Below are 27,421 nucleotides of genomic sequence, written 5' to 3' on the forward strand. Positions count from 1 at the left end.
CGAAACGCACATGAAATCATTGAAGTGCTACAACCGCAAATCACAGTTTGTCTGCCTCTGCTATAACTAGTAGTCTCAAGGGAATGATAACTGAAGTGAAGATGTTTCAGCTTTGCTTAATAGTTCTATGTCAATTCTGCTCAGTAATTCGAATGCGACAAGCTACAGATCATTCTGTTTAGAGATGAATTTGCAATAAACGTACATTCCGACCACGTTATTTTTATGCTTGGGAGATATTACCGCTATTTAGGGCTATACTTTCGCTGTATGATCATATCAGGGTTGTTCAACGACGTAAGCTCTAAGTAATATGAATATCATATGCTTTATGCTAAATTAATTGACGGTTTATTCAACTCTCATTAATTTAGTATTCTAGAACCATTGAAGTCTAATGGAATCACAAAATACCCGTGCTTTGCAAACAATGTAAAAAGAATAGAAGCGAAGTTAGCTCGGTTCCCTGGGGACATCTATGCCTGCCAGGAATATTCATCCAACGATTAGGTAATTAAATACGCGCGCTTATTAATGCGTCTTGAAAAGCTAGTTGACGGGAAGTGAATACCCTAGACAAGTTTGAACCTGTCTATATTGCAGCATATTAGAGATAGCTTGTGCAATAGCCCTAAATACAACAAAATGCGGAGAGTTGATATCGCAATAGGTATGATTCCGAGACAATTAAAATTTGTTGAGAATTAGGATTGTTTTGCATCCACCATCGATAATCGTACTGCGTATTCTATTTGAAAAGGCTCCAATAGCATAGCCAGCATCAGCATTCTGGAAACTTGCATTAGCTTATTTTTTAATAATCATTGAAATCCTGTAGATTATATTAGTGAACGTATTTTATACAAGCGAATTATTTTCATCAACAACACAAGATAATTGATAATTTAACAAAAAATTGATACGATATTCACAAAGCAACAATATTATTAGAATAATCAGTGATAGTGAAACAATAACAACACAAGAAAATGGCTAATTTAACTCAAAATCATAAGATATTCATAATATTAGTCAATTTTTTGTTAATTTTATTTTGGTTTGTGTCTCATTAATACTGTAAAATGATAGCGTTTTGTAGTGCATACGGTAAGGTACTGCGACACTATCCATCGACAAAGAATGTATTCAGTTAATTCCCTATAGAGGCCAGCTGTTTCTAATATTATCATACAAATACATATACATATGTTGCAAGTGGTATTCAGAGTCCATGCTGTTGTATCATATGAATTTTGAAAGTAAATTGAGAGAGACACATCATATGTTTGCACGTACTACATAAAGAAATTAAGCTACAATATAGCGTTCGCGTTGAGTATAAGTGTGACGGTGAAGATATGGCGTCAGACATTTCACAATGGGTTAACAAACACGGTAGCTGGATCGTAACTGGTCTTATTCACAATATACATTTGAGTACACATTTAACACATTACTATAGTACAGGGTGGACAGATCTGCTTCATGCGCGACTTGCATATCAAACAATCTCATCTCATCACAAAAAATTCAAAATACGAATTTATGACGTCACAATGAAATGTTGATTATTGAATGAAGTTTAATATTGTGTAATGATACGATGCACTTTCATGAGAGTTGCGAGGTGTTGGAATTTTGTGTTGCTCTAATTCTAATTAAACTTGGAGCTTGCTGTACAAAAGATGTTCACCGTTATAAGCTACAATGACTTCAATGAATAATGAAAAAATATTATTAATAATAATTATTATTATTCCAAAGTTAGAACCAAAGTAATATTATTTAAAAAATGGAATATTTTAAACATATTTAAATCATGTTTTGGTGCTTATAACAACGTAAGCTGAATATTTTCATCAACAACACGAAATAATTGCTAATTTCGCAATGATAACATATTCACAACAAAACAACGCGTAGAGCTCCCTTGAGATCCTGACATACTTTCTCGACATTTACTAATCGTTCAGAACAACGCATAGAGCTCCCTTGAGATCCTGGCACACTTTCTCGATATTAGAATCCCTTTTTAGATTTGCGATGTAAAAGCAATACCAGTTTCGCATACATGAGCATATGATTGCGAATAAACCGAAAATTGTTTTATTAAAATTCAAATCATGTAGATTATAACAGTGAACGTCTTTTGTACAAACTAATTCATCAACAACACAAGATAATCGATAATTTAACTAAAATCAATAAGATATTTACAAAGCAACAATATTATTAAAAAGATGTTCACCGTTATAAGCGACAATGATTTCAATGAATAATGAAAACAATATAATAATTATTATTCCAAAGTTAGAACCAATGTAATAATATTTTTAAAAAATGGAATATTTAAAACATATTAAAATCATGTTTTGGTTCTCTAACAACGTGGGCTGATTTTTTTCATCAACATGAGATACTTGCTATTTTCACGATTATTAGATATTCACAATATTAGCCAAATTTTATATTATTACTTTGTGAGATTTATTTCAATTATTTTTAATAATCATTGAAATCATATAGATTATAACAGTGAACGTATTCAAACGAATTCATAAACAATATTATTAAAATTATTTTTAATAATCATTGAAATCATGTACCAGTTCATCGGGTCAATACGATCTATTATGACGTATATATCATTAGCAGTAATCTTTGACATATTCAATCTACAGCGTACAGCGAATAATCATGTAATAAATATTACACGTTATATATTGCCTTGCACTTGCTTCAACTGCAATAACAAAGGCAATCAACGCAATATTGACGTAATCATATCTCAGCGTTACTAAAGTAATCAACTAGGCATATGATGTAATCATTACTGAACATGCTTCAACTGCAATACGCAATCATAATGACGTAAATATTTCTCAGTGTTATTGGACTGGAACTAGACGCAATCATGACGTAATCATATCTCAGCATTACTGGAACTAAACAATCACGCTCTCGAAATAACTAAAGTAATCAACTCCGCATATGACATAATCAATACTGTACATGCTTTAACTGCAATACGCAATCATATTGAAGGTAATCAACCTACGTAATAATGACGTAATAATATCTCAGCGTTACTGGACTGGGACTATGCCATCTCTCACACAACCAATACCTCTCTCGTATTGGAACCACGCATATGACGTAATCATGAACATGAACAACTACACAATCATAATGACGTAAATATTTCTCAGTGTTATTGGACTGGAACTAGACGCAATCATGACGTAATCATACCTCAGCATTACTGGAACTAAGCAAAGACGCTCTCGAAATAACTTAATTAATCAACTACGCATATGACGTAATCATGAACATGCTGCAATACGCAATCATATTGAAGGTAATCAACTTACGCAAGCATGACGTAATAAATATCTCAGCGTTACTGGACTGGAACTATGCCATCTCTCGCACAACCCAAACCTCTCTCGTATTGGAACCACGCCCACTTCGTTCTGCATTCTAATTGGCTAACAGATGTCACGTGATCAAATACTCGATGACTATTGGTGCGCGTCTCGTTGACCTGTATACTACTACTCTAGATTTAGCAAACTATTTCACACCCTTTTTGGTGAAAGTACGACATGTCGCTAGCATTCTATCAACGAAAGTACGAATCATCGCCGCGCCCATAAGAATAACGATATATCATTGTCGTACTCGCCGTAATTTGGAATATACACATTAACTAAGGACCAATCACATGACTATTTACTTGATACATATTCAACACCGGGCGAGAGATGCCTATACCCGAAAGGGCGATTCACGGCCGCACCCATAAGACGCAATAGCCGCATGCCACCCCCGCCATAAGAATAACGATATATCAATGTCGTACTCACCGTAAACGTTGGGATTAACTCGAATCGGTCATATTTAATAATTTGTAATATACACATTAACTAAGAATCAATCACGTGACTATTTACTATTCCTGATACCTATTCAACACAGTGCGAGAGTTGACTATACCCGAAAGGGCGATTCATGACCGCACCCATAAGAACACATAGCGAATCACCAGAGAACAAGTAAGAATACATGACAGGCGAATCACCGCCACAGCCTATATCCACAACGTTAGTTCACTACCAAACAATCCATGGCAGGTCATCGCCGCGACGTATACCCGAAAGGGTGGTGTCACCAGAGATCCCTATACCCGTAACGTTATCAGACAGGTCATCGACACAACGTACACCTGAAAGAGTGGTATCACCGACGATACGGCAGGTCATCAGCGATAGGGACTCGAAAAGGGTGGAGTCACCAACACGAGTTTTCACGGCAGGTCATGAGCGAGCCCTATACCTGAAAGGGTGGGGTCACCAGAGATCCCATTAAGAACACATGGCAGGTCACCAGCGGAAGGGGGGGTCAAAAGGGTGGGGTCACCAACACGAGTTTCGCGGCAGGTCACCAGCGGGCCCATAAGAGCCCCTGCCAGGTCACGACCGATCATACTAACTACTAACGTAATCAGTTTCCAAAATAGCCCGTGAGTATAAGTCTGGGCAAAGGTGCTGACTTCTTTTTGTAATCAGCTCGTCAAATGTTGATCTGGGCCACGGAACATTTTCAAATTGGAGATGAAGTCGCGACCATAAAAGGTTAGAATACCATGGATGTGGGGGTGTTTATAAAGCTCCATGGTGCGCACCGGAATAGGGCTGATAAACAATCTTATCGGCAGGACATGAAAATGACTTAACGATGTGCAAATTCGCTCCCTGTATTTTCGAACTCATCAGACTCCGCCAGCTCTACCGCAAACCCTGATAATGTGGGTGGAGAGTAGTATCGATATAGTAATATATGGAATAACCAATATTATTGACAGAATTCATTCAAATAATTTACCGAGCAGATGCATATAGAAACCAGATTCATATAGGAAGCACCAACCCCCCCCAGAAGTTGCATCGATTACCCTATAGTGTGGGCTCATAATCAATGTTTATTTGGGCGGGAAGGGGCTGAAAACATGTGCTTTCGGCCCTGGTTACACAACACACAGCCACATACTCCTGAACCGGATCGTGACCACCTCTGGTCTATGAGCAAAGCTTTGCCAGTGTGACGTCATGAACCCATTTTTGAAATCCACTAGTGGGCGCTAAAGAGTGTCCGGAATTCGGGTTGCAGAAATATGGTAACCCTACGCTAGGTATCGTGGACAACTGTACATTTATATATGCTATCACTTCACTGAAATGTGGGGTTGGAATTAGCAATATGACGTCCCGTGACGTCATGAGGGTCACGTTCGCGTTCACACAGAACCTTTCAAAAAGGTTCGCGTTCACACGAACCTGAACCTTTCAAAAAGGTTCGCGTTCACACGAACCTGAACCTTTCAGAGGTTCACACCATCCTTACTATACGTCCTCATTAAAGAGGATTTGTTCCCTTTTTTGCATAGATTGAAGTGTCCTCGGAGGACGCCTAAATGTCGTCTTTTTGCGGAATTTGCCCTCTTTTCTATGAAAAGTATTGAAATGCCATGAAAAAATTGCGACGTCAGAGTTCCATAAAAACCTGATAAATCGTCGATTCAGAGTGACGACTCTTTTCAAGTCAACACCACACATGACCTTTTTTTAAATCAACACAGTACTATCGAAAAACTTGCAGAATCACCAGTTTTTACAAAAATACGTCGTTGTCTAATGTAAAAAATCAAGCAGGCGTTCGGGATCCATCTGCGCACTATCAATGTCGCATTCGCAATAGTCCGACGCCGAATACATTGTTCGGGCTGGCCCCGACCGTTAAGGCGTAGCTTACATTCCCTTGCAAGTCCTCGTCAAAATTGTTGGCAAAGCGACGGACGATATTGTTTGTTTTTTTGCGATTAATATAGCATTTGATTGCTCCAGTTGATACATTTTCTGACGTTTAAAAAGTCAGCATGTACTTCAGTATTGTGGCATAATGTGAATTGAGTCGTCGATATGGTATATATGTGTACATTAATATATCACTTCACTGACATGTATGACTGGAATTAGCAATGTGATGTCACGTGACGTCATAAGGTTCACGTTCGCGTTCACACAGAACCTTTCAAAAAGGTTCGCGGTCACACGAACCTGAACCTTTCAGGGGTTCGCACCATCCCTACCAGATAAACCACCCAAGCCTCGGAGTCTGCTATACTTCCGGAAATCGAATAGAACCTTCAAATTGATCTGTGATAGTCGTTTTAGGTATCATTGCAACTGAATCAGCCAACCTATTCGGTTTTATATATTAGCGAATCCGATTCTAAGACAGTTTGTCTCCCAATTCTAAAGGAGTTGGAGCCTTGCCAACCGTGAACCTCATCGTCACTGGTCCGTATATTCATATTGTTATATTGCACTGGCCGTTTTCCCAATTCCAATGGAACCTACCCTTGCTGCTTTGCAGCCGTGTGCGGAGAAAATGAATTCCCACACAGTTTAATCGTCCTATATGTTCTGCTTGAATTATTTCCTCTACGAATAATCACCGCATATTACGAATATTCATTGCATGGTATATTTGATATTTATTGATTACGAATCGCATATCATCGGCAGATTGGCTTAACTGGATACGAGATCCTCGGTATCAAACGCAGCCACATGTAACTCTGTCTAATCTTCGGAGTAGTTTGGATGCCACGCCCAGTACTTGTGACCTTTCCCGGCACTGAAGAATACGGGCCAATTAAAAATAATAACTTAAAATGTGAGTATATCCGCAGACACAGTTGTGACGATACTCACAAGTCAAAACTTAGACCGCGCCAGTTCTTGTTCACATTGCGAATCGCGTCCAAGTCATCCGAGGATAATTGAAAATCGAATACCTGCAGGTAGAAGCGGCAGTAGCATGAAATTTGACTGCAGATACCGGTATCATTACCATTCCGTCAAATAAATTGATGATAAACCCAAGAAATTCCATGCGACATACCGTAATTTTCCGAATATAGTACGCCCCCATCGCCCATGTATAACTCACCCTTAAAATGGCGTTTAAATTTTGGGGAAAAGCCTCTACCCATGTTTTAGTATTCGATGTCATTCTGTTTTGCGATGTCACTGTTGAACAATCATGACATAACCATCGCTAATCATTATACAGTATACACTTAACGGCATTGTCTCTAAACCAGTGGTTCTCAACCTGGGGACGTGAAAGCATCCGAAGGGGGGCGCGAAGAAGAGGTCAACCGAAAAATAATTTCCCGCTCCGCGCGATTTACCTCCAATTTAAGCGTGTTTCTATATACATAGACCGAATTTCATATTTTTGAATTCTCTCATCAACAGTCATAACCTTCCATGCCATCAAACAATATGTTGGGGTTGCTAGCATCCCGGGCGCATTTGGTGATATGACGACAAGGGGGGTAGGGGCGCGAAATTTTTCACTCTCACAAAGGGGGGCGAGTCTAAAAAAGGTTGAGAACCACTGCTCTAAACGATAGTAGATAGCAGCCAAAGCCTGCGAGGCCGCGGCGCGATAGTTCAGGCCAGCGACATCTTGCGCATGAGGCCTATTACAGATGCGATTGAATCTGGCCAACGATTATGACGTGCGCACTAGGCCTGTTGGAGATGCGACTGTATTGTTTGGGCCACCGATTACATCTTGCACACACGACGTGTTATATATGCGATTGTTCAGGCCTGTCGTTGACGCGATGAATTAGCGAGGATTGCCGCGCGCGCGTGCAGCAATCAATGACATAATTTCGCTCGCGTACAAAGGGCAAATCAACTCAGCATGAGATCGTGTACTGTAGTGCAGCGCGGACGCTATAATAATTGGTAGCACGCTTCTCGCAAATTGGCAGCGCGTAACACAGATAGTTCGGATTGCGGGGCATGATGACTGATTGTAATGCGCAATAAAAACAAACATGAAGAAAGATGTGGTTTCAAGTTATATTTCGAGGGAGGTTTTTTTCAAGGCTTGTTGTACCCATGCATAATACGCACCCCTGATTATAGCACAAAAAATAGGGAAAATTTTGCGCATTATACATGGAAAATTACGATAATCCATAAACACAGCTCAATCTATATTTTGTATCTGTCATAAGTGCCTCCTATATACCTCGTAGTTGCTTTTGATGCGTGGGGATTTTACGCTCTTCGGAATTACAATCACCCCTCGATCAATTTGAAACCGAATCGCTATATGTGCCGTTGTCTTGCCGTACTTTTCCGCAATCCTCTTCAGCGTCGGGTCTTCAAGCACCTTTGGCTCTTCTGGAAGTCCCCTATTATAAAATGCAGAGGTGGTCAGCAACGAAGTATACTACTAATTTTTCGACGCACTTAAGTAGGTTTCCTCTAATTGCAGTACGTACTAAAGTAAATCTGATTTCCCGGTACTTTTATCCTTCTACTAATGGCTTTTTGTTGCTATTTTCAATCTGTCAAGTATCATGAGAGAGAGAGAGAGCTACCAAGATGGTCAAATTCAGGGGCTGTTTTCGCGAAAAGTCCAGAATTTTCTTCGTGCTTCGCGCGAAATAAATATGTTCTGTCCAATAATTTGCGCGAAAATATCAGTAAATATAATTTATGTAGCGGTTCCGTGACTCATATGCGCAATTTCAGGTCGCATAGTGGCCCATATGTCAGTCCCATCACATCATATGATGTACAATATTTTCAGTTACCTTATAATCGCACGAAGCATTAATAATTATGGAGTATCCGATACAGCTTATCCCTATCACTCATCGTCTTATTATGTACCGGCCTATTCAGAGGGCAACGTACCGCGACATTTTCTAAAAAAAGAAAGGGGCACTATAGCGTTGTAAAGTAGGCCTATACTTGAGTAGAATTCTGCAACGTTACTTCTACTGACTGCGACTCGGAACCTTGTGACTTGGTTACCTTACGACCCTGGATAAAGGATATTACCATGGTCTTGTCGGCGATCCTAGAGGCGCGTAAGCAGTGACAGCGATGCCCTTTTGTCTGCAGTATTTTAGATGGGATTCTTCGTTCAGATAGGGATGACATTCTATCTGGTGGACAGCAGGAGTGATTCTACCGTGGGCGATGACTTTATCTATTTGATACTCATTGAAGTTGGACAAGCCAATACTGCGTACCAATCCTTCCTTTTGCAGCTCTTCCATGGCCTGCACGATTTAAAAAATGTCTTAGTGAAATAGAGGCTATTATACTTGGTGCAATAAACTCTGTAACCTTCCAAGTATCGAGGTAATGAGTATACGTATACATAACATTTCCCTGGTCGTCTTTTGGAATGATGTCCCGAGCTTCAGTTTTCTGTATAGTGTAGATAACAGCATGAGATAGCTTACAACCAAAATGAAAAGCAAATATGTGCGTAAGGCTATAACGACTCACGTGGAAGGAAAATGGCCAGTGCATAAGGTATAAGTCAAGATAGTCCGTCTGCAGTAATTTCAATGTTTCCTTACATTCTTCTTTGACATTCTTCGGTTCGTGGTCAATGTTCCAAAGCTATTAAACATGGACAATAATCGGATAACAATATTTTAGGTGTATTACGTTAGATTGCTACAAGTGTAATATATCGTAAATAGCGCAGCTGCATGGCCGAAAAATGGGCCTGTAGTAGCCCATGCATAGACAACAGTCATCTAGGCAACCGTATCGAGTCGAGTACGAGTAGAGGTAGTGATTTCCAAGGAATTTTTGAGCTTTATATGGTAAAAAACAACAGGATCGAAATACTTGAAAATGTCTCGTGAAAAATTTAGTAATGGTGATGCGTCCGGCTTCTTGATCGGTAGGTCATGGTTTCAATCCCCGACCGGGTCTGACAAAAGACGCGAACACTGGTAGCCTTATTGGCAGTATAGGCGTCCTCACTTAAATGTCGTATCGCATCTCCATCGTCAAATCATCTCGATGGTGCAGACGAAAATAAATCTGACCTCTTTCTCTCCCCCCCCCTCTCTCTCTCTATCGCTCTCATGATTGCGGTGCGATATTTTTATACTATTTCGCTTTACTTTTAATATTCGTATAATAAACTTGAACCGACCTTGCTAGTTAGAAAGAGATCCTTTCTTTGAATTTTCCCCTCGGCATATTTCTCCGTTAGCGCCTGACCAATCTCCTTTTCATTCTGATACACCCAGGCACCGTCAATATGGCGATAGCCGATGTCAATAGCGCATTTCACCGCTTCGCCTACTTCACCTGGGTTTGACTATGTGATGAAAATGTGAAAGAACGAGATTTTACACAAGAACTGATTTATGTTCATTTCTTGTCCATACCTGCCAAGTACCGTATCCAAGGATAGGCATTTCATATCCAGAATTTAGTTTGACAACCGGGACCGACATCTTACTCGTATTGTTGCAGCTAGCAGATATCTAAAACTGATTACAGCGCAATAGTATATTCTTAGTCAGACGCTGTTTGCTCGCCGGTTTATTTACACTGCAACACAAACTCCACATTGCCGACTCGGCAATAGATAGCCTCTATCTCTGCAGCATTTACTACTGCATCGTTATGCAAATAATTACGACGGCAGACGTATGATGGGAAATTGTCATAAGAACTGAACGAAATAGAAACAATCGAGTCTAGAAAAAAGGAAAAAAGACAGCCACGTACTAGGAAGGCGGCTACGAGTGTATACTGTCTGAGGAGCCTCCCGTCTACCTTGCATGTCGCATTTCATTGTTACATTTTTGTAGTATAATGTTGATATGTAATGTATACGAATAAATATTCTCTCTCTCTCTTTATCTCTCTCTCTCTCTTTCTCTCTCTTTCTCTGTCTCTCTGCCAAAGAATGTTTTCGATTCTGACTACCTCATCATGCAGTATATTTACGGGCCGCGGTCACCATCATCGGAACATCCTTTCGACTGAAGTGATATATAGGCCTACAACCTGCGTGTTGGGAACTGCTGAACCGACGACGATGTCGAGGGTTCCTGTTATTTCATATCGTATTCGTCGACAGTACAATAAGTTGTCCGAAGGTACTCCGGACTGTTCGTCCGCACATTGTACTCTGTATACTGCTGCTCATCCTGACTGGACTAAGCTGCTCGGCTTTGCCGACTCAGCGGATATAACGTCCATCTCGAGAGCACCGAAGTCTTTATTTGGATAATTACTATGAATGACACATACTTTTGGATATGTTTCCATTAATTTTCATTGGCGAAATTGTCACAAAAACTGAACGAAATAGCCTGTATAGCGATAGATGAATAGCTTGTACAAAATTGTAGGCCTATATACGAAAAATATGCACCTATTTGCATTGGCTTACGTAGAGGTGGTCAGTAACTAAGTACATCCTATTTTGCGAAGTAGGCTACTCAAATATGTTTTGTTTGCCTAATCCCACTACCTACTCCAGTGGTTATGTTTTTAGACTGCTTCCACTTCTACTTTAAGCAAAACCGCTTACTTTTGACACTGTGAATTTTAAAAAGTAGGAAGATATTTGGGGATAAGTTGTCATCACTTTTGTGAGTGAAATTATATATACTGATTGAATACTAATCATACCGTAATGAAATATCAACCTCGCCTATCGACGCATGCTCTATTAATATTCATCATTTGTATCATGTTATCCCCTCTTTCTTTCCATCCAGTGTGCCTCTTATTTAGATCACCTAGGCTCGGGTGTGTGTCTGATTTCAAAGACTAATCCAAGTCGTTTTAACACCTTCATATTTTGTATCGCAGTGTTGAGGTGCATTGAAATGATGAAATTGTTAATAAACTGATACTGAACCTTAACCACCGCCGATAAACTGCTAAAATTATGCGTCCCCTCGATCAAATCTACATTTTAAAGCTACTTATACTTTTACTTGACTACTTTTCATAGCATCATTTTCTTCCTTCGCTTGCGGTAATTTTGAGATGTCTCTGGAGTCGCTACTTCTACTTTACGGCAATTTCTTCGATTCCTCCTATCTTATATGATTAGAACACAATCAAGGTCTAGTCATCTAGTCTGGCATCACCCCAGAAAAGTATTCCATAATCCATCTTTGATTATGATCTTGGAGCAGTGCCGGTGTGCAAAGACCACTGATTTTTCGTGAAGTAGAGTTATCATTTTTTGGAATCGGGAAGGGAGGACACTTTTATCAAATCATAAAAGTTAGCTTACCGAAATTTAAAACAGTTGATTCTGTTATAATTACTTGAAATGTTGTAGTGTCGACTAAAAAAGTAAATAAAAAAGGTTATCACCTTGGCTCTACTCCTGAATTAGCTACTTTTTACGTTACTTCTGTGGTGTTGACTTAAAAATTCATTTTTAGGATATTGCTCCTGCGTAATCCGTTGCCTATATTTTGAACCGGAATTTAACGTCTTTCGTGGTCTTTTGGGACATTTTAGGCTAAAAAGGAGGACAAATGGTCAAGAAGGTGGGCATTTGGACGAAGGGGGGACATTTCTTCAAAATGAAGACAAATTCTCCCAACTTTACGGAACATATAATCAATATGTCGGGATGTAGGACCAACTCAACAAAGATTTCTGTCGTTTGACACGTTGGTAAGTGGGCTATGTGGGTATAAGCAGTGTACTGCACTGCGAGTTGTGTCACAATATAGGAATGAGGTGATTGGTTGTCTTGGGATATCAGGAGATCACACTCTGCGTTCTGCGTATTTTCAGTGCTTTGGCGTCAAGTGCCTTTTGTGTATTGGTCAAATGGTCATACAAGCTTAAAGCAGTCACTATTGATACAGCCTACTTACGTCAAGTTCACTCCAGATTGGAAACACTCTAGCCGGTACTTGAAGGCTTTAGATAAGTCGAGAGGCCTTCAGTCAGCTATCAATTCCGAAAACCATTGTGGAGTGCTTTATAAACATTAATCATCGAGCCCGTTATTTATTGAAAGCGAGCTTCAAATTCTTATTACTTCGCCCAACTATAATATCTCCTCGGCGTCTCCGAATACAACTAGAAAAGAGGGAAAGAGAGCGCAGCATGCGGGTGGAATTACCTGTCGTCAGAATTAATCCAGGTCTGTAAAGTTTTCGTACAACAAAATACTAGATGAGCGAACCGTGTAGTAGCCTAATCTACAACTTCCGATAGAGTTGCGCTGAACACTATATAGCCGTAGCGAATATTACTATCATATGGTATCTTCTTTGCATCAGCGCGCTGTATGCAGCCATATACGTAACCAGAATGAAGATTTTTTTATCGGTAGGGGCGAACGAAGCATTTTTGCAATAGAGTGACGTCACGAATCCATTGTGAACCAGTGTAATGCCGTCACAATGCTGAATTCGTTAGTTTGAGGGTGGCGAAGGCGCTTGTCGCCTCCTGGCTACGTTTATGTGTCCATCCTATATAGCAGTGGTTCGCACCCGCCTAGGGTTGCATGTAAAACAAACGGTGTTTTATAACACTTTGTTTAAAACATGTTTTAAGACAAAGGCATTTAAAAAAAACTATTTTTTCAAGTTATAAACTTATGCCATAATTGTGTAAATACTTTCCGAAAACATGTGGTATGAGCCTACGGAAAATTACCACCCGATATAGCCGACGCGTATCGATATGGGATGGTTGGAACCCTCAAAATAGTCGGTTCAACATTAATGGTAGCCTACAGATATTTCGTCAAAGGAGCTATATTTACCCTATATTTTGAATTGCCAATGTCAATCCACTATGACATCACAATTGAATATTCCTGACGTCATGGCTTAAAAAAGCATGTTTTAAATTAGGGCCTTGGTTCAAACATATTTGTTTTAAATCGATTTTTGTTTTAAATGCAACCCTGCCCCCCACCCCCCGTTCGGCGGACCGGTGTCGGTCCGTTGCCAGTTTCCTGCCGGTCCGCCAAGTATATTCGAATTTCATACTTCAATTATAAAATGCAAGAAGATGGACGCTTGTCCATTAATTAGAGAAATAAAATATCAATTTTTTAAATTGGTTGACAATTGACACTTTCAATATGGTGCTGTAAAAGAGATTTCATAATTTTAGGCATACATTACAATGCTACAAGTGTTGTACGAAACTATTTAAAAGTCGTCTACAACTCATTTAGAAGGCATTGGTGAACACTACAGACACTTGTTAACAAACTTCGTTAAATTCCTACTCTTGGAAGCGTGATAGACTCTATAGTAAGCAACAGAGTCGCATTTCTTGCAAGGGCACCGAACAATTAAAATCAGCGTAGTGGTCTTTAGCATCAGTTCGCGATCTTTGCCTTGAAGAAACTTCAACAGAACCACTATAAATAACTATTTAACGAATAACTAATTCAAATGAACTTTCCAATACTGAAATTCAGTTGCATACATTTGGCGCAATTATAAATAGGTCTAATGTTGATTCTTGAGGGTTAACCGGTCCGCAGTATTTGTTTTGAAGCTTTACCGATCCCCAAGGTCAAAAAGGCTGAGAACCACAGGCCTATACACTGTGCTAGAACCATCGATGATAGTGACTTTAATGGATTCAATGGCTACAGCATGCTGACGTATAATTTTCTGAAATGAGGTTGAGTTTAATGGCAATTATGAGAGAACGGTATATTCCTAACATCGCTTGAGGCCTTTGGTATGCTTTATTTAGGGTTACCATACGTCAGTTAGGAGGATATGCCATCTTTTTTAAATATATCCAAAATGTCCTCCGAGGCATTGGCATAGCCAGGAGTGGGAAAGAGGGCCATACCCTCCATCCCAATTTTTCGAATAATACACATGATGGACAGAATTGAATCTAACTGTAGTCGTGTTTGCTGCATGCTGCGGAACTATTAGGTACGAGATTTTTGGTGCCTAAAAGACACACCAAGGCAGAGTTTTACCCAACACTATAACTGCGATCACAGAAAGATCACCTGCGTCAGAACCTTCGCCGAAGATCGCGCGGGATCACCATGTTCGTCCAATCTTAGTCCCACAGTACAGAGGCAATAAATATTGCGCCCGGTGAATAAATAGAAATTGCGAGTCGTTCGCATTTCCCTTTTTATTGGATGTCGTACGTGTAAGCGATCTTTCGAGTGACGACAACTTTCTCCGTAGGTCAAGAAATAACTGCATGCGTAAACAAAACTACGTGTAACCCGATCGACGCTCACCCTCCAGAAACTCATGGGTAGGTTTACTGCGGTACACGCAGTACATGCGATACACGCGTGTATAGTATGAACATGAACATGAACACATATACTTATACTCCAAGATGAATAATTGCGAGCCTTCTATATCTTTGAAGACACCGCTTCTATCAATTTTACCGCGGCAAATCTTATAACGATAACGTATACGCAGGGCCGTAACAGAATCGCACCCACGCCCCCCAATTGGGAGGGAACGAGCTCGAATGGAAATTTTTCTTCGCGCTTCGCGACATTTAATGTCGCGCTGCATGTCTTGATTTTAATATGAGTAACCCATCCCCAGAAACAATATAATTTTGTTTAATATATAGAAATCGGCATTTCGGTGCTGATGATATATGCAATTCGAATTGTAAGTTGTTCATTTATATGCCTATATGGTCGAAACCGAATAGTCATGTCTTGACACTCTGCGAAAATGCCGCACGCCGTGATGAAATGGCAAATTGGAATCGTGTGTGTCTCACGAAAGAGGTTCTTCTTTTTGTTTATTGTGGTACATTTGTGTGATTCCAATATCTTTTAAAAATATAGCAGCCGGGAGGCTACGAAATAACAACACGCAACAGATTAATTAATAACAAATACCGGCCACCCTACAGATGCATAATTAATTAATTGTATATCTAAGACACCACCTCCCCTAGCTCTACCGGTAAATTTGATCACGTCGGATTTATTAATATTATTGACAAAATTCAGTCATGAATTAGGAAATTTCTTGGCACTTCGAGCCACTATATAAGACATGCACGGCGTGCTTATACGACAATGAAGTCGGACTTTCAAATAGTCGTGACATGGGAGGACTAATGTAGCCCCTCAGAAGTTCGGCTAATCGCCCTATGGGGTGCCCAAGACCATTAAAAGTAACAATGTTATTAACAAAATTCATCCATTAACCCTAGACTGATCAGGCGGGATATCGTTACACGATGGGTCAGGTGGGGTCAAATTGACCCCATCAGGTAATATGCTTTTTTTCTTACCAATTTCGCTATAGATCTGTCTAATAACCTCCTGCGGGACGTTATAACGATGCATCTACCTTTTTGGTACATGGAACCCTACTCTCTACCCATCCTAGCCACTGAGGTGGGATATCGTTACACGATGGCTCAGGTGGGGCCAAATTGACCCTATCAGTTGATATGCTTTTTCTTACCAATTTCGCTATACAGCTGCCTAATAACCTCCTGCGGGACGTTATAACGATGCATCTACCTTTTTGGAACATTGAACCATACTCTCTACCCATTTCAAAGTACCCGTTGAAGCCTAATACCGTTACACGAATGGCAAGCTGTGGTCAAACACCCCCCATCAGTCATTTATTACAACAATTACAATACAATAATACAGTAGGCCTACAATACAATAAAACTATACAATACGATACAATATTAAAACAGTTATTTATTACAACAAAGTAAATTCAATCAGAATCCTTATCCGGTCCAATGCATGTTTCACATGTGGTACATCTTCTGTAGTAACACTCAATCCATGACTCAATCCACCTAAAACCAACTTTCTCTGACCAGCAAAGAGATCAGAGCTATTCGTCATGTCTCCTTGACTCCACGTGACATGCACAATGCGAAAGAATCTATAAACAGCCGGAATCGGTCGGATTACAAATAGGAGAAAAATACTTAGTCTGGCCACTATACCTTCAAAATCTGACCCATGCTAAATCAATTGCTCATAGCGGCGAGGAATTAGAGATAACCAGCTAATGCTTTATTCCAATTGATAGTGCATATGACTAGGGATGGTGTGAACCTCTTAAAGGTTCGGGTTCGTGTGAACGCGAACCTTTTTGAAAGGTTCTGTGTGAACACGAACGTGAACCTCGTGACGTCATATTGCTAATTCCAACCCAATCTTTCAATGAAGGGATAGCCTTACACGATAGCCTTACATAGCGAAGACTCGAGCCACATAATGTCACATTGCTGAAGTACATATTGGCGTTTAAAACGTCGCTAAATGTATCAACCGTGGTCATCAAAGGATATAATAATCTCATAAAATCTATACATTCCGTCGCTTTGCCAACAATTTCGACGAGGACTTACCAGGGAATATAAGCTTACGCCTTAACGGTCTAAGCCAGACCGGACAATGTGTTCGGAGTCTGAGTATTGCTACATTTATATTGAGCAGAGTGTAAAACGGGTTTCTATACTCGCTACCGATACCATAAACAACAAGTTATATAACAGTAGCCAGCACCTTAATCGTACGGATTTGATTTTAATGATACAGTAAAGATATGAAGTCAAGATTGACCCCGTTCGCCCGCTCGATTTTTTACATCAGAAAACGATATCAATGTCATTGATTGGTTGAATAAGCATCATTCGCTGACTACGTATATTGCTCGTGATGTTGTGTGATTGCGGGTCTAGCGCACAGCAGAGAGTCACTAAATATTCACAAACGGAAAGCTGAATATTTCGAGAAATTTTTTGTAACAAAAAAGCAAGTAAAACTTTTGTGGTTGTCAAGGTGCATGCTCGTTTAGCGTTGATTTTTTATGCTGCCCGCGCCATGCATAGAGTGACCCGCAGTTGAAATGCAATAAATTTGAACCAAAGACCTTATAATGAAGTGGAAATTACAATTTATTAAAAAGGTTCACAGTGCAGAACCTACCAAGGTTCTGTTGTGAACGCGAACCTCTAAATTTCCGAGGTTCACACACAGAACGCGAACGTGAACCTCACGTTCACACCATCCCTACATATGACCATTTAGGATTACATGACTGGCTAGAACAATCTGACCGCACATGAAAATATGACTCATATATTTGCTCGCCTGGGGTCAATTTGACCCCAACCTGAGCAGTCTAGGGTTAACTTTGAACATTTTGGAAAATGACCTGTTTTTAGTCAACCCAATTATATTTTCCGCTTTCTCGTCTTCTGCTATATGTTATTTCAAAGAAGTGTCTTCTTTTTCGGATCTCAAAATACGGTAACCCTAGCTATATTTTAAGGATAACCTGCAGGTGCGTGACTATTAGGCTCCGACACTGTTGCGCCACTACACACACCATTGTTTATTGCCCATAGGCGCCTAAATCGTCGGTGCTGTCCAATCCGAGCCCCACAGTTCAAATGCGACCCGCTTAGGAAAATCATGCGTCCTGTCCAGAAATATGAATTTTGGAATCGTTTACGTCTCACGAATGAAAGTTTTCTTCTTTTCTGGTAGGTTTCGGGACATTTCAATATCTTTTGATTAAAGCGACAATCAAGAAATTACAACATGGAACAATAAATTCTTTTATGGGCTAGCCCCAAGATGTATAACCATTAAATTGGTGATCAAGAAATTTTGAAATAGCCCTTCCATCATTTTTACCGGTGGAAATTTGATCGAATGGCCCTAGAAATGATAAATAATTGATTGCGTAATATGAACAATTACAATATTCAATCAACGTGTAAGACCTTGGTAGATTTCACACCCTAGTTAACGTCCACTTCTGAGAAATATTACACTTTATGTTGATTTGCGAACTGATTTTGGGCCCACTTCGAAGCAATTACACCCCGTTCACATATAATTATATGATGCAGAAACGGCTATTTATATAATGAAATTATATTCGTTTTTACGTTGATCATGGAATAGGATTTGAAAGCAGACAGTCAGAACTCATCCAATTTTATTTTAATGATCTGTTCTTATGCAAAAAGATTTGATGATCTATTGCTTTCCAATGAATTACACAGGCCTACACCCAAAGTTGTTACAGTATATTTACTGTCCGGTATTGCTGTATGTGCGAGAAGAACTTCAGATAATGTGCTCTTGATTCGCAGAAGTATTTCATATTTATCAGTTGATACATTAAAATATACAATTATTTTCCAAAATTGCCAAAAATTTCGTGGCATACCTGATAATCTGTGGCGGCACGCAGTCTGGGAATCACTGGATCAGGCACATATACACAAGACGCAATGCGATGTAATGAATAAATAAGAGGATGCCGAAATGACCAGATACGGTCTGTAAACCTGGTATCCACATCGGCTCAGTGATCGAAGTCATAGTCTGTAGATGTTAATCAGTATTCGACCGTGATTGTCAAAAAGGTTTGACACCCCTGGGCTAAAGCGACGATACGATGTCCCCTTGATTATAGGCATATAGCATTGTGGTCGACATGAAGCAGTGTAGATCTCAATAGTTAACCTTGTCGTCACGGAAGCCCTTCACCGGAAAATCTCCCTGAGAAACTCCATCGGATTTCTCTCATTTTTATACATGTAACCGAAATAAAGTACAAGTCAACGAGTTCGAGGGTCCTTATTGTGTTATGGATCCAGACAAGCCCTCATAGCTATACCTTATTGAACGTATTCAGATCGGAATGGATCAGTTGAAACTGCATGCAGTTCAAGTTGAACAGGGTATAGTATAGCAATCGTTTTGGGCGCAGATAGAGGCAGTGATAAAAGACCAGATTCAGTCGACGGGTTAAATTGGGGCCTCGATGCAAAATCAGATCTTATAAAAGATGCCCGTTTTTGGACTATGTGCAGGTGTGTATGTGATGTGATATGTGTATGTGACATGTGTTCATGATCACTATATAGCAGAGGTGGCCAATTTATAACGGGTCGCGGGTCACTTTTCAAAATTCGTTGGGGTCGCGGGCCGCATGACTTCAATATCAAGATAAAAATAGAAAACGCAGTTTAACAACCACTTTGATAACTATACGTCGGTGCAACGCTGTGCTCTCTAACATGGTCGACGGGCATAGTTACCACAAAAGAAATAATATTTTTATTGAAGAAATACAAATGCAACAAAAATGTCATGCTCATAACTTTCATTCTATTCTGAACTAAAGCAGGGGAAGGGAACCTTTTTGCTGTTCGCGGCCGCATTTCAATTACTTATGTAGCCTACGGTCGCATTCCAGTACATAAGTTGCAATGAACTAACTGGAGATCAAATACCCACGTTGAACTGTCCAGTGTCCATGTCTATTGCCGGTGAACTCCAGATTAATCTATTTATTTACATCGGCTTACTGTGCGCACCGAAATCGTGAGTAGGCCTAGTACTGTTATGGATAGTCACAGGGATTCGTTTTTACATATTCATGAGTGAATTTGGTCATCATTGATGGCCCATCAATATTAGTACTTTCACATATTACTATCAAATATTTATTCTTTTTCAGCCCATGATATCAGATTCACCGGCAGAGTCCCCTCGAAAATTTAGGGGAGTTATTAATGCTGTGCTGCATCTTTGAGTTACGTAATTGTCATTAGTCCCCTTTGTTGCATGCTGTTATTTCTTGGCCTCCCTTCAAGATTGTCGGTATAGGGTGCGTGTTGGTTACCCCTGCTATATTATTAAGTATATATCCATTCCACAAAATTGCCGACTGTGACACAATAATAAGCACGATGAAATCCAGAAGTGCCATACATGCGAATTTGAGCAGCAGCGCAGTGCGTATTATTTTGATTGGCACAAGCGGTACTTATATATTGAATGACAATCGTCATCCAGTGAATCAAGAATTTATCTGAAGGAATGTATGCCTAGTGCCTACGTTACCTACAGGCTTGTATAAAATCGTATACTCTTATATTGCATCAGTAGAGCCTATCGCCTACAACAAATTATTTGTATCTGCAATCCAACCCTATTTTATCAATATGTATATTGCATATGTATGTATATTGCAAACTGCCTGACTATGATAGGGTCATTTGATAATCATGATGATAACATGATAACAACGATTTATCATATAGACAATGCATTACTCTGAATAACATCACAGTTCGTCTATTTTACTCGTGTCCAACCGTTCATGCATCGACGCTGAATTACGACAGTGATCAAACGACGTAGGCTACAATCTTACATATAAAGCGCCAAAAGTGACATCTTTTCAGATCACAGAGTCGGTTCGTACTTGAAGCCATCAGTTATCATAAAAGCGGTGACGCCGGTCGATCGGATTCTTCGATCGTCCAAACCAGTAGTGAACGCAAGTGCGAGGAATACATTTTCAAATTGTGCAGGATCCCGCCACCCTAGCACCGGTAATAATGATGCTAACGTCGTCATAGCTGCATATGGAACTCAACTCACACTGCACAAGTAAGAAACTGCGTCCAAACCTATTCTGACTGGAATTTGGAAACATTATTAATTCTGTCCAAAAACGTCACGTGACAGCGAATATCTGACAATTGTAAGAGGAGTCATGATATGATACCTTGCAGCTGACGCACGACCGAATTTCGAACAGGTTGCAAGGTTATAGCACATCTTATAGTTTCGCAATTTACTTAATTTCCGCAAATTTATATAATATTTGCCGTTTGGAATAATACATAACACGTAACATTTCTAACTATAGCGTTGCAACAATGCCGGGGAAGAGAGTAAAAGTGAAGAAGAAATTTATTGACAGTGTCATGGATGAGTCGATTATCCCGGCCGCGATTCACAAAAAGGATGTGACGGTTGCCGACGTTATAGACGTGACAATTCGCGGACCGGGACTGATTGGTGGAAAACTAAACAAATACGATAAGTATGATGAACCACGTGATATACCTATACATTCATCTCCGCCACCAAGCGAGTGCTCATCAGAGGATTACATCGATCGAACATCATTGGAAAAACCATTCGGGTTTTCTAAGCCGGCTTGGCGGCGAACGGCATGGGATAAACCTTCGGGCGGCAAGGAGGCACTATCTACCGTCACGTCGTTTGTCGACTTCAAGGAGATGGAGAGAAAGTCAACCGTCGAAACTTCAGATAATAGCAAACCGAATCTTGTTTTCCCGAGAAAGTCTTCTTCGAATACCGGAATCGATGACTCGTCAAACACTGCCAACTCCTTCGATTGCATATTGCAGTATCACATTGCCAACCGATACGGTAGTCAGAGCAGCAGTAAGCTCAAAGAGGTGTGGAATGCGAGAAACAAAGATCAAGTATCTTTGCGTAAGTATCTTGGAAGTACATCAGTTTAAGTTTATCGCTATTGAACGCCAAGATCAGGTTGAATAATATACAGTACACTTACGGCACACGAAGCCAGAGCCTAATAACATATATAGGGCCTACCTCAAACTTATGCAGCGGTATACATCGAGTAGGCTACAACATACAATCCAAATAATTCATGCGCGTCGGAACGTAGGATTTATCACCGCGATATAATTCTGAACTAGCTCCTGTTTCCGCGTACCATCCTTCTCGGCCCTTTGGGTGTGAATAGACACCCGTTTTTCGCAAAGTGTATAGACTTCACAAAGTCTTGTCGTAATTTCCAACCTAACGTCTTTGTAGTGTCGTGTAACTGTACTAATGTTTTGTCATCGCTACTCTATGAATATGGGATTCTGTCACGGCGTATGGGTGATATAAGTCAGGGTTGGAGGATCTTTTGTGTATGGGCAATATGGCAACAAAGCGAAATCGGACGGACCTTCGCAGCAACTGGCATCATAATTCCTATTATTCATTCACAGAGATGAGTTAGCATACGTCCGGAATTTCACCGTTTAAACCAGTGGTTCTTAACCTTGCCTCCAGCGCCCCCCAAGGGGCGCTGGCGATTCTGAAGGGGGCGAAAACGCTCAGGGGGCGATATGGGGGGCGCTGGGCTCAGGGGGGCGATACGGGGGGCGCTAAAAAAATAACTTCGCAGTATATGATGTGATAATAGGGCATATCCTTAATGAGTATTGAGAGCAAATTAACATTCCACAAAACAAGTCAAATCGCAAAATTTTACGTCGCGCCACGCGCCAATGTTTGCTAGATATGTTTTCATAAATGTAGTGGGTTATTATCATTCATGTAAAACGAATTGCGCGTGCTTTTAGATCACCAATTTCCTGTTAAAACACTGCCGTCACGCTTGCTAGGGTTATTTTCAACAAAATGTTTCGAATTAGGTATTATCCCGCAGCGCACAACGTGTGAAAATCAAAGAATGAGGCACTGTATATCACTTTTGAGAGTGAGAGCTCCTTGTACATAAAATAAGTTTTGAAGCTTTGTACACGAAATGAGTACCTAAATATACTTGTATTTGATAGGCTTACCATATTTTGGAAATCTAAAAAGACACTTTTTCAGAAATTTGAGACTTGCAAAACCGGAGAAGAATTCTCAAAAATCGGTGAATTTTTCCCACTTTGTGATCGGTTGACTAAAATACCGTTTTTCTGTCCACATTGCTAGGTGGTTGACTAAAAAAAACAAGGTCAACTTTCCGCTCAGAGCTCAAAATACCGTTTTTCTGTCCACATTGCTAGGTGGTTGACTGAAAAAAAAGGTCAACTTTTCGCTCCGCGCTCATATCACCGCCGGAGCGTCACTTCTGTGCTAGTTTACGGCATATCACTCGCATTTTGCTCTAAATGTTACCTAAATTTTCAAAGAAGAGGACGTATGGTAACCCTAGTATTTGAGAGCTACAAAATTAAAACGTCAAAATATTTCTTCATCGTATCATAAAGGATGATATTATCTAGTGTTGTGATCCACAACCTCACATGAACGTTATATAATATGAGTTGCTTTATTTGGTATGCATTCATGTTAAAATTACTAACTGGGTACAGTACTGAATTCAATGTGAGCAGATATATGCATTACATCCTTAATTGACTTTCTTATAGTTACACAAAGCACTAAGACGAAATCCAATACCATTAATTTCCCTGTATATGTTGCCAATCGCAGATGTGAATTCGGGATGGTTCGAACCACAGGGTATGAGACCGTACCCGATTATTGTTATAACAACCTTGATTTGACCCTGAATACATCACACACAATTATTATATGGTTTCATATATAGTCGAATGGTCCTCGAGTGCGATTAAAGAGCGAGATATTTCCAATACCAAAGTCCGAAAAAACCGACTGGACTTTGACCTCTTACCAGGACCGAAACTGCTGCAACCTAAACCCCCAATTGATGAGCTCGAAGGGTGCCCTAAATTATTTCGGTGGATGAACATAAATTACACATCATGTTTTGACGACTCCCACACGGAAGAATACGCATAATTATAGAAAATAGAAATAGGCATGTCGGCGTCAGCCATTACCACGCCACCATGCACGAATACATATGAAGTTTCGGTAAATATGGGACTCTGAGAAGTGTGTCAAAAAGATCGTCAGCGAGAAAACCTTAGCCGAGAAGGATTGTCCTTATGTTGACCGTAAACTTCGATCGATCCATATAAGCCTAATTGTCTATAAGTGCTTAAATCGCCATGTCGTCTCAATCTGCACCCCACAGGACAAATACCTTCCATCAGAGAAAATTATTTACCAGTGAAGAAATACGAATTTTTAATCGTGTGCTTACTTCAGTTTAATACATTTATGCGTTTCAATATCCTTGACTATATAGCGGACAAAAGGTAACAAAATAACAACATGTAACGAATACATTGTACCAACGGGCACACTCGAATATCTTCAATTATTGATTTTCCAATACAACAGATCACTCAGCGCTATTGGTAAATCTGATTACGTGGGCTGAGAGAATAAAAAGTTTACAGAGACATATATATGCAATTACCACATATTCATTCATACATTATAGAAAATTTTGGCGCCTAGGGCGATCAGGCCACACAAACTTTGCTGACCATCGAAATCACGTGACGGGGTTTTTGGGAGCGAAGCGCTCAGAAGTTTGGTTTATCACGCTATGGGCGCACAAGACAATCGTTTTGTTAGGCGAGCTGACGAAGTGCCGTTACGGCCCTCCCTCTTACCAATTGTCTTCATTACAGTCCTTACAATATGAGGTGGGAGCGCTGGAGCACCATAATTTTCTAAAGGGGGCGCTGGAGGAAAAAGGTTAAGAACCACTGGTTTAAACTGTCCGGGAGGAAATTCTAAAATATGCCTAAATGTCCGGAATTTTCAAGGAGGCTCACAATTTTTCGTAAATCAACATAAACAATAATATTTTTGGACAGATTTATGCTAGATGAAACTTTTCTTCGCGCTGTGCGCGATTTGTGCCAGGGCCACCGCTCGCGCAAAAACTGCAATCAAAAATAGATAAAGAATATCCCGTCCTTCCTGAAATAAGTCTAATTGTAATCGCAATTACTGGAGAACCGTGTATTCCCGGAGTCGGTTAAGGCCGATTAGATGCTTTAGTCAAATATAGTAGTGTACCTTTATTCTGGGGTTCGCAAAGATGTTGATCGTAATCAGCTTCCGAAATAGGCTGTGAGTAAGTCTGGACAAAGGTGCTGACCTTTTTATTAATCAGCTTTTCAAATTTTGAACTGGGTCATGGAACATTTTCAAGTTGGAAACGGAGTTGCGACAATATAAGGTTGGAAACCACCGGATGTGCAACCTGCTGTTGCGGACCGGCATTTAGGCGTGTATTTATGACGTATTTGCAGACCAATAATTTGTGCGGCGCTGCTTCCATCATCCTTTATTTCGGCAGGCGTCAATTTCACTCACGAGAAGCTCGCCCGACCAAGAAGTGCCTACCCATCGCTGAGAGAAGAATCGCCGGAAAAGACTCAGACTTCCGACGAAAAAGAGCAAGGCTATCACTCAAACGCCAAACGTCCACCGGCCAAGAAGCGCGCGAAAAGCCGTCGTCCACGTTCCGCATCAGTGAACAAGTTGCAACGACAGACATGCCAGCATAGCCAGTCTATTCTGTCGGAAAATGACGGCTACGATTATTTGCAAACGAATTCGCTCATCCGACAGAATCACAGACCCACAACCTCCATAGTGTATCTAAAATCAGAGCGTCACGCAATACCGTCCATAACACCATGCGTTCGTAAAGCTCGGGTGTCTCACAAAACCGACGTCTGCAGTAGACCTCGCAACTGCAGTGAGCCGAAGATAACAAATTCACACAGGAAGGACGATTCGCGAGACAGCCGGCTGCTCGACTTCAGTGTCTGCGTTTCCAGACTATACAAATCTCCTAGCGATATTGTTACGTCACTATCTCCGGAAATCAGCAAAGAAGCGCCGTCTGTAGCGAAAGAAGTGACGACGACGCATGACATATATTGCAATGATGCAGCATCGAACAGCTCAACAGACGTGCAGAATGATAAAAAAGACACCGCCGAGCATTCTGCTGGCCCGGATGCAAGCAGTACAGCCGGCAAAGAAGAATCGTGCCTCGAATGTGCGGCCAGTACGAAAGACGCCTGTAGCTGTCCAGCGAGCGGCGATCACATACACGAAAGCGAATGCCCCGAGTCGAACAGCGGCGTCAGGATTCGTCCGCTTTCAACGCATCACGTCACGAAGTTCAACGGCTGGTCAATGAATGACTCGGACGACATTCGACGTAAAAACACTATGATTAAAAGGTGGCTGAAAAATCTAGCACAATCGAAGTCGGAAAATCAATAATAAAAATGCACGAGTGAATACTTGTCGCGGTGTGATGTGACGTCACAATCTTACGCTAGAAAACGATAGTTGCGACGCAAGATAGGCGCAGCCCTGTGGCAGTATCGGGATGCTTCGATTCGAGTCACGTTTACTTAACTCGAATCACTGCCTAAAAATGACTTGACTTGGACTTCATCTATAAAAACTTGGAATGAATCGTGAGACTCGTGACGAAATTTGTTTAATTTCCATCGAACATTCTGCTTTACAAAATCGCGTGATCAATACTAATACTTTATTTACTGGAGTCCGTTTCCGTTATGGTTAGTTCTATCAGCCGCGACATTTCCCAGCACTGATCTGCGGTCATAATGACCTTACATTATAATATCATTACAGCCACGCGTAATTAAAAAAATATATATCGTTTGTGTGGAACTAGCTGAAGTTGTTCCGCGCAATTGAATATCTGCGTATCACTCAAAGTCTGAAACCATCTTACGGGTATATGCAAGATTCCAAATAGGATTTACGAGCACCAATAAAGGACGATAGTATTTGAATTACGATATACTTTGCCGCTGTTTCGAAAATCGGTGATTGGTACATGGTCGGCGTTGCTTTTATAACTTCCATGCAGCATATCACTAAATAAACGTCAAATTCATAGAATACTATACGATTTTGGCTGGGTCATGCTTCGTTGGCCGCATTCTCAACACTTTTATATTAAGAACCCCGTGGTGACACCAATGGTTTTAGTACTTTGTCATGGCCACAATAACTTTATTTCGACGTGGGCTACCCATAC

General features: G+C 40.4%; 2 protein-coding genes across 4 annotated transcripts; one reads left to right on the plus strand and one right to left on the minus strand.

Annotated features, from left to right (window-relative positions):
* Window positions 1-6,532: 6,532 nt before the first annotated feature.
* Window positions 6,533-10,473, minus strand: LOC145453590 (aldo-keto reductase family 1 member B1-like). The gene is made up of 8 exons (XM_080331554.1): window positions 10,295-10,473; window positions 10,057-10,224; window positions 9,393-9,509; window positions 9,228-9,311; window positions 8,937-9,160; window positions 8,116-8,281; window positions 6,777-6,859; window positions 6,533-6,699 (listed from the first exon to the last, which is right to left on the minus strand). Exons 1-8 carry the CDS (start codon window positions 10,361-10,363, stop codon window positions 6,645-6,647), a joined length of 966 nt encoding a protein of 321 aa, XP_080187680.1. The 5' UTR covers window positions 10,364-10,473; the 3' UTR covers window positions 6,533-6,644.
* A 2,285-nt stretch (window positions 10,474-12,758) lies between these two features.
* Window positions 12,759-27,076, plus strand: LOC145453589 (uncharacterized). Of its 3 annotated transcripts, none has more exons than XM_080331551.1 (4): window positions 12,759-13,038; window positions 21,120-21,327; window positions 21,590-22,185; window positions 25,688-27,076. In XM_080331551.1, the coding sequence occupies exons 1-4, from the start codon at window positions 13,002-13,004 to the stop codon at window positions 26,626-26,628; spliced, it is 1,782 nt and encodes a 593-aa protein (XP_080187677.1). In that variant the 5' UTR covers window positions 12,759-13,001; the 3' UTR covers window positions 26,629-27,076. The 3 variants fall into 3 exon arrangements, with proteins under 3 accessions (XP_080187677.1, XP_080187678.1, XP_080187679.1); XM_080331552.1 differs by lacking the exon at window positions 12,759-13,038 and adding an exon at window positions 18,037-19,739; XM_080331553.1 differs by lacking the exon at window positions 12,759-13,038 and adding an exon at window positions 20,313-20,753.
* The last annotated feature ends 345 nt before the right edge of the window (window positions 27,077-27,421 follow it).

This window comes from Botryllus schlosseri, chromosome 13 (assembly GCF_051294905.1).
Source record: "Botryllus schlosseri isolate E-star chromosome 13, Bs_hap1, whole genome shotgun sequence".
NCBI classification, from domain to species: Eukaryota; Metazoa; Chordata; class Ascidiacea; order Stolidobranchia; family Styelidae; genus Botryllus; species Botryllus schlosseri.

Bases quoted from the DNA above. Each gene is read 5' to 3' on its own strand.
- LOC145453590 (XM_080331554.1), bottom strand. From the start codon at position 10,363: ATGTCGGTCCCGGTTGTCAAACTAAATTCTGGATATGAAATGCCTATC. The intron at 9,161-9,227 runs GTTACAGAGTTT...TAAATCGTGCAG, and splicing joins ATTACCTCGATACTTGGAAG to GCCATGGAAGAGCTGCAAAA. The intron at 8,282-8,936 runs GTAATATCCTTT...ATTTTATAATAG, and splicing joins GGATCGCCGACAAGACCATG to GGGACTTCCAGAAGAGCCAA.
- LOC145453589 (XM_080331551.1), top strand. From the start codon at position 13,002: ATGCGGGTGGAATTACCTGTCGTCAGAATTAATCCAG. The intron at 21,328-21,589 runs GTAAGAAACTGC...TTCTAACTATAG, and splicing joins ACTCAACTCACACTGCACAA to CGTTGCAACAATGCCGGGGA. The intron at 22,186-25,687 runs GTAAGTATCTTG...TTATTTCGGCAG, and splicing joins CAAAGATCAAGTATCTTTGC to GCGTCAATTTCACTCACGAG.